This window comes from Eriocheir sinensis, unplaced genomic scaffold (assembly GCF_024679095.1).
Source record: "Eriocheir sinensis breed Jianghai 21 unplaced genomic scaffold, ASM2467909v1 Scaffold218, whole genome shotgun sequence".
Classification (NCBI taxonomy): domain Eukaryota; kingdom Metazoa; phylum Arthropoda; class Malacostraca; order Decapoda; family Varunidae; genus Eriocheir; species Eriocheir sinensis.
Window position 1 is genome coordinate 142,396 of NW_026111519.1, and position 7,905 is coordinate 150,300.

At 44.1% G+C, this 7,905-nt stretch overlaps 1 protein-coding gene, 1 long non-coding RNA gene and 1 pseudogene across 2 annotated transcripts; all 3 read left to right on the forward strand.

The window, feature by feature from the left end:
- The first annotated feature begins 1,039 nt into the window (after nt 1-1,039).
- On the forward strand, nt 1,040-3,457 carry LOC126990878 (uncharacterized; annotated as a pseudogene).
- A 219-nt stretch (nt 3,458-3,676) lies between these two features.
- Nucleotides 3,677-4,297, forward strand: LOC126990869 (uncharacterized). The gene has a single exon (XM_050849517.1). It carries the CDS (start codon nt 3,763-3,765, stop codon nt 4,279-4,281), a length of 519 nt encoding a protein of 172 aa, XP_050705474.1. The 5' UTR covers nt 3,677-3,762; the 3' UTR covers nt 4,282-4,297.
- A 469-nt stretch (nt 4,298-4,766) lies between these two features.
- LOC126990873 (uncharacterized) lies at nt 4,767-5,211 on the forward strand. The gene is made up of 2 exons (XR_007744882.1): nt 4,767-4,947; nt 5,179-5,211. It is a non-coding gene; the product is annotated as an uncharacterized LOC126990873 (long non-coding RNA).
- The last annotated feature ends 2,694 nt before the right edge of the window (nt 5,212-7,905 follow it).

Here is a 7,905-nt window from a genome sequence, read left to right on the forward strand (position 1 = left end):
TGGAAGAGCTACGGGTCATGGTAGACGGCCCTGCAGCGACCCTGGCAGGCAGCGTGTGTACCGAGCCATGCAGGGAGGGGGAGGACAGAGCGAGGCTGGATGGGGGTGTCTGGAGGAGGCTGGAGGATGGATAAGTGGGTCAAGGTCGTCGGTGAGTGTAGGCGGCCGGAAGGGGCACAAGGGGTATTTGGAGGGCCAGTACGGGGTCATGGAGACGGTGGAAAACTCAGGAAGACCAAACGAGGAAAAGGACTCGGAGGAAACAGCAGTGCCATCGAGAGCTTCAGCAGCAGGAGCGGTAGCAGATGCCTTCGTCTCGGCAGCACCAGTAGTAGTAATGCTGGAGGACGTCGTGAGGAAGGAGGTATACGGGTAGCGGGGGAGGGAGTGGACCCACGGTAGGGCCTTGGGTAGCCGACTTGCAGGACTCTGGTTATTCCGCGCCAGGGAAGGGGGCGCTCTAGTCCTCCTCCTCCACCGCCTCGCTTCCGCCGTCATCTATCGACTTCGCTGTGGAAAGAAGACGACGTTAGAATATTGGTATGAAGTGATAGTGACAGGTACACACGGAGCACACACTCACCCTGCAGCACACCTGCATGAACAAGCACACCAGCAGCGAGAGAGAGAGAGAGAGAGAGAGAGAGAGAGAGAGAGAGAGAGAGAGAGAGAGAGAGAGAGAGAGAGAGAGAGAGAGAGAGAGAGAGAGAGAGAGAGAGAGAGTCTAAATATTTGAATTAATGTCCGCCTATGTAATCATGTCTATATAAATATATAAAAACACACACACACACACACACACACACACACACACACACACACACACACACACATATAAATATATATATATATATATATATATATATATATATATATATATATATATATATATATATATATATATATGTGTGTATATATATATATATATATATATATATATATATATATATATATATATATATATATATATATATATATATATATATATATATATATATATATATATATATATATATATATATATATATATATAGGTCATTTGGGGGAAATGGGGATTTGGTCATTTTGGAGGTAAAAAATGATTTTGGCCTCAGGAGTGTTGGAATCACTATGGACAAAAATGAGTGCATAAACTATTAGAGCATTCATTTGCGGTCATTTCAGTGTGTGAATCGTTTTTCTACGTTAAAAAATGAATGTGTGACAGAATTGCTCCCAAAACCATGCAAAAAATGTTGCAAAAAACATTTGCAATGTTTCAGAAAATTTGTTATAATTCACCACACGGATAAATTTTGGGGGCAATTTGCGATGCTTGAAGAATTTGGGGCAATTGGCGATAGCTATCACTTCCATAGCATTTATATGCAAGTATTAAAGACACCACAGCATTCTGAAAGTGGGGCAGATTACGACTGGTGTGGGGGCAATTGAGGATCGCTACCCGATCGTTTATTGCCCCCACACCGATCGTAATATGCCCCATCCCCGATTTCTATTTACCCCCATTATGATCGTCAATTCCCCCATGTTACTTAACCTTTTTTCTAGGTTTCAGAAGTTGTGAAAATGGTGCGAGATTATGTTAAGAAGGCTAAGCCATATAATGATGCCACCCTTAAACTCGCCCTGGAAGAAATTGCAAGTGGTGTTGCAATTAAGGAAGCATCGAGGAAGCACAAGATTGGGTATGGAAAGCTATGGAGTGAACATAAGAAGCACCAGGAATCTGAGGACTACCAACCTACAACGCACACAGGCAAAAGAGTGAGTACAAATATAATTTAGTACAATAAAGCCATTGTCACAGATGCATAAGATTCACGTTCGAGTCAGAGACGAATGCGAAATTACCATTTTTACACTGTTTAGTTTCAAAGTCTCTCATAAGTTTTGTTGTGTCTGTTTACCGTAGGAGTACATTTTCTGGGTTAGGCAGCAGTTTTTATAGTTTCTGCTCAATCAATTTTAAACTCAATAGCTTTAAAACTACATTGATTTCCATATTTTGTTTTTCTTTGTTTGCAGGGAAGGAAGGTTGCACTGTCCGCTGAGATGGAGGCAGAAATATTGAGATGCGTGAAGATCATGGAGCAAATGGGAATGCCTCCTCCCATTGCTGAATTCCAATCTCTCATACATGACTACCTGGAATTCAACCAATGTGTCACGCCTTTCAAAGACAATCGGCCAGGAAGGGACTGGGTGAGCAGTTTCTTGAAGCGCCATGGGCTCACATTAAAGAAAGGAGGCATGATGCAGCTGGCGAGGAAGAGTGTCACGTCAGACCCATTCGTTGTCTACGGATTTTACGACAAGTTAGGGAAGCTCTTCGATGAAATGGGACTAGCAGACAAGCCTAGTTCCATCTTCAATATGGATGAGACCGGTTTTCCTACAGACCCATCAAAGGCCAAGACCATCGGCACAAAAGGGGTGAAAACAGTAAGGATTACACATGGTGCCAACAGGAAAACATCACTGTGTTAGCTACCTGTTGCGCCGATGGGACTGCACTACCACCTTTGATTGTATTCAAAGGCAAGAAGATGCAGACTACCTGGCGGGGTGATAATGCTTTGCCAGGAACTCAATATGCTGTGACTGATTCTGGGTGGATGACCACCTCTGTCTTTGAGGACTTCTTCGAGTCTTTTGTAGAAGTAGTGAAAGGGAGAGGGCCAATTCTGGTGGTGCTATATGGTCACCTGAGCCACACATCCTTACGTACAGTAGATTTGGCAGTGAAAAACAACATCACCATCTTGAAGTTGCCACCTCATTGTACCGACCTCCTCCAGCCCTTGGATGTGGCTTGTTTTGCTCCCTTGAAGTCGTACTACGACTCCAAGTTGCTGGAGTATACTCAAAGTACAGGAGGCCGTGAGAACCTTCGTAAGGATCTCTTTGTGAACATGTTGTGTTCAGTTTGGAACACTGGGTTGTCAAAGGAGAACATTGTGGCAGGTTTCGAGCAACTGGTATCCATCCCCTAGATAGGGTGAAGTATAACACTTCAAGGCTCGATACAATAAAGCTCAAAACCTATGATGACTGGGTGTCTGCAGGAAAGCCCACTGATGACGATGACCAGCCAATCCTGCCCACTGCTCGTACCCAGTCCCTAGACATACCTCCTCCTCCTGCACCTGAAGATGATGAAACCCCAGCAGCATCTACACCTACTGCTTCAACACCTAAGCGAACAGCCACTGCTTCTACATCCACGGATTCTCAAACAGCCCCCTCACAGGAATTGAAGAAGTACACGGACCAACAGCTGGTGGATGAGCTACTGAGCAGGGATGAGGCTGCATTGAGTCTCTTCTTCAAATGTCTCGTCTCAAGCATCTCTCAGCATGGTAAGAAACTTCCCCCAGCTTCCATAGAGGCTGTCCTACACTCCAGAGGACGTCGTGCTACCCCCCTCACAAAAAGAGGAGAGTCATTCCCATGAGTTGCTCTGTAATAACTGATGAGAAGTGCCGCCAAAAGATTGCAGAAATGAACGAGTCTAAGGCAAGACCTCGGAAGAAGGGAGCTCCTACTCAAACTGAGAAGTCTACGAAGGAAGCACCAAAGAAAAGGCAACAGGGAAGAAGAGAAAGTTGAAAGAGGAGGAGGATGAGGACTGGACTCAACAGTTGTCTCCAGTGTCGCAATGACTGAGCTAACACCTCCAGTGATTTATCTCTGGAGGATCTGCTGAGAGATGACCTTGAAGAGGTGCAAGACGACCTTGAGGAGGCTACAGAAGTGAGAATGGAGGAGGTGACACAACGAAGAGAAGAGACAGAAGCCAGAAGAGGAGAGACAGAAGACAGACGAGACGAGACAGAAGACAGAAGAGAAGAGACAGATTACAGAAGTGACAAGGACAGAGATTATAGGCATGATGAGGCCACAGCAGATGGAACAGAGGCGGTCACATCAAAGAATGGTAGGCCTACCATTGAAGACGCAGACACCTATAAATATGTCGCAGTGTACTTCTCGCACCCAAAGCCTCAGTACTTCTGGGGGAAAATTCTTAAGGTATTTTCAAGTGACGAAGAAACTGAAGTGACGCAGGTGGAGGTCGATTTTTTGCAGAAGAAAGCGATCTCCAGTGACCCTTCAGCATGGACCTGGGCTGAGAAGACGGTTAAAGAGGTCCTAATCATTGACACCAAATTCATCGTGTTTGGGCCTCTGGTCCCTGACGTAAAGAAGAACATATTCCGCTTTCCAGATGTTCAGGCCATGGCCTCTCTTCGAGAATTTGAACAGAGGGATGATTAAGGAAGAAAACACTATAAGGAAGAAAACACTTTTATTTCTCCGAGATAAAAACTTTTAATTATCCTAGAATACATTATGTATCAGCTTTAAGGCCAGGCTAAGTAAGCTAGCCTTGTAATGTGGGCTATATCATCTTTGTTTTTTGTTTGAATATATTTAGTTGATAATTTCTGTCTTTATCTATCCTATAGTATGCCAAATTACCTTCAAATAAACGAATTACAGACCGATAGTTAATTGTTCACGAAAATCGTCATTTACCCCACTGGGGCAAATGGCGATTGCACCACTAAATTCGATCTCTATTTAAAACAACAAGATTTTCAAAATCTTTCAATACGGGGATAGAAGCATAATGTATCAACACACTGTGTGGTACCTAGTTTGTTTTTCAATTATTATTGTTTTATTTTTTGTGTGCAATAGAGCTGCCTCCTTTGTTGTAAAAAAAAAAAAATAATAAAAATAATAGAAATATAAAAAAAATGGAAAAAGAACAGAATAAACATCGAAAAAGAAAAGCAACAGAAATAAATGAACATCAAGAAAAGAGAAATACAAAGAAACATCATCCACCTTTCGGTCCCAAACAACATCACCAAAATTATGGATGGGTCTCTTCTGGGAGGAAAGCGGCTCATCCAGACCAAGGAACATCAACAAAAGGTTGATAGGAAAAATAACAACAAAAAGCATCAATAAGAAGTAAAAGAAAAAGAACAGGAAAACATCGAAAAAGAAAACTAAAGCAATAAAAAGAACGAAAAACACGACATCAAGAAAATGAAATAAAACAAACATCATCCACCTTTCGGCCCTAACAACATCTCCAAAATTATGGGTGGGTCTCTTCTGGGAGGAAAGCGGCTCACCCAGACCAACGAACATCAACAAAAGGATGATAGGAAAAAAGAACACCAAAAAAGAAAACCAACACCGGGAAAACACAAAGGAAAAAAGAAAGAAAAAGAAAACAAATAGAAAAAAGAAAAGAAAGAAAGAAAAGGAAAAATAAAAAAAAATAACAACAAAAAAAATAATAATATAAATAAATAAATAAATAAATAAATACAGAATATAGTAAAATTAACTAACTGACTCTAGCTGCTTAACTAACTATCAAACTATCTATTTAAGTAACGTACCTAACTGACGGTAATACAGCTGTTTGACTACCCATTAACAAACAAACAAACAAACCACTTAACGATCTAACATGGATAGTGAGGTAAGGTGGGATTAGACTTACAGGAGCTGCCTTGTATAAACCAACCGGCCTCTTGCAGACTCCTGACGTTCTTATGTTCTTTTACGTTTAATAATATGGCCCTTAAACCCCATTCACACCTGTACTAATACCTGACTGGTTGGGTGACTCTTCTACCTCTGCCTGCCTCCCCTCCTGCTACTGTCTCCGCTATCAGCACACAATCTACGCTCCCCCATAAAACCCACACCTAACCTAACTTAACCTTCCTGTATATCCCCTTCACACCTGTGCTAATACCTGGCTGGATGGGTGACTCCTTCTACCTCTGCCTGCCTCCCCTAATGTTACTCCCTCCGCTATAAGCACAAATCTTCCCTCAACCATAAAACCCACACCTAACCTATCCTAACCTTCCTGTAAACTCCCTTCACACCCGTACTAATACCTGGCTGGTTGGGTGACTTTTTCTACATCTGCCTGCCTCTTCCTGTTACTGTCTCCGCTATCAGCACACAATCTTCCCTCAACCATAAAACCCACACCTAACCTAACCTAACCTTCCTAACCTAAGCTTACTGTATACCCCTTCATACCTGTGCTAATACATGACTGGCTCACTTCCCTACATTCAACCACTAACACCTCACCCCCCCACACACACACGCATAAAACTATCAAACCCTCATTTAAAACAATATATCAAACACTCACAAGAAAAAACACTAGGACGCAACACTGTATAAGGCAAAGATGATGGTGGGAAGAGGGGTAAAGGGGGGTGGGAGGTCGCACGATAACCTACGCATTACCCCGGCGCGCTCCTCCGTCCCCTTGGCTCGTGACTCCGCGCAGGTAACAGCAGACCCCCTCAGCCGGCGACACAGGACCGATTGTGACACGCAGGTTACCTCAGTTTACCTTTCCCAGGCATACCCATTTCACTGACCCACGCGTGAGGAGGAGGAGGAGGAGGATAAAAGAGCAAGGGAAAAAGACGACGAGGTAGAGGTCAAGAAAGGGGAGCTAGCGAGAGGGAGAAAAAAGAGGAGGAGGAGGAGGAGGAGGAGAAACCCAACGTGGCGGGTAAGGTAATGTAGGCTGCGGGGTCAACTAAGCTCTGCACCATTATGCCCTATTTTCAGGAGTAAAAAAAGTCCTTGAAATGGATTTTCAAAGCGTTTCCATGACTGTTGAAGGTTTGTAGAAAAGATATATGAAGAGATAGTGATGTTTCATAAAGTAGATTATAAGATACTGGCACGGACATGAAACGAATCTTTACCCCGAAATGTTTAAGAATATGGCTCCTTATGGTCTTACGAGTATAGAGGTTTTGCAGTGACGTCACGAAATAGCGTCGTCTGCACCTTGTGCGTCGTCTGCAGACCCGCTGGTGGTCACCTACCCAGCAGAGTGAGCAGACGGACCACGTGTGCCCCCTCCCTAAGTCACTACCCGCGGGCAAATGGCAGGAACTTTAGCATCATTTGTGTTAAGTGTTAAGATCGCTTGGGAATGCTGCGAAGCTAAGATACATCGAACAAATCAGTGCTTTTGGAGGAGGAAAATGGTAGACTGGCTGTCTAGCTGGCTGGCTGACTGTCTGGCTGGTCGGATGACTGGCTGTCCCTCTGCCTGGCCGATCTCCTGTTGCTGACCAGTGATGCCCAGGTAGGCAGCACAGGCAGTCAAACAGGAGAGGGCAAGTGACGACAGGTGAGGGCAGGTGACGGCAAGTCACCTTACACTACGCACTCTTGGTCACTTCCCTGCGTACACTTATATACTCCACCCAGCACTGAGCTCTGTCCCTCTGTGCATTTTGCCTCCACTGAGTTTCCTTTCCTATTTTCTTCCCCTGCTTGAGCGCCGCCATGCGTGTTTACCTCCGCCAGCTTGTTTACCTCCGCCAGCTCATGTAAATCCCGTTCAAGAGTAATCCCCGCCACACAATAAGCTAGGGGACCGGGACAACACCTACATGAGTGATAGCTCATGTAATAATCTGATAAGTTTTGCCTGTAATATATCTTTGACAAAATGAGCACTACAGAGTCGAGGTGAAGCAGACGGCCGCCAGTTCTCCCTCCTCATAGCTGTTATCCACTTCCCCCACTGTCATGATTTTATTATTCAAGAAATAGGCTGTGGAAAAAAACGCGGGAATCCCCGCCATTTTGATTGAGAGAGCGGGAAGATGCATCACTAGAAGTCGGGAGCAGAGCGATATTTCAAATCATATTCGTTATTACTGCCATAGCTGAGCTATGTGTGGGATGCATGGCCCACTATTACTTACTGCATGTGTTAGGTTATTAATAAATAATAATCCATAGCCGTAGGGCGTTTAGCATAAGTGTTATGCAGAAAAAACGAGATGTCAGTGTGGCGAGACCTGACATCTTCTCCGCGGC

Bases quoted from the DNA above. Each gene is read 5' to 3' on its own strand.
- LOC126990869 (XM_050849517.1), top strand. From the start codon at position 3,763: ATGGAGGAGGTGACACAACGAAGAGAAGAGACAGAAGCCAGAAGAGGA.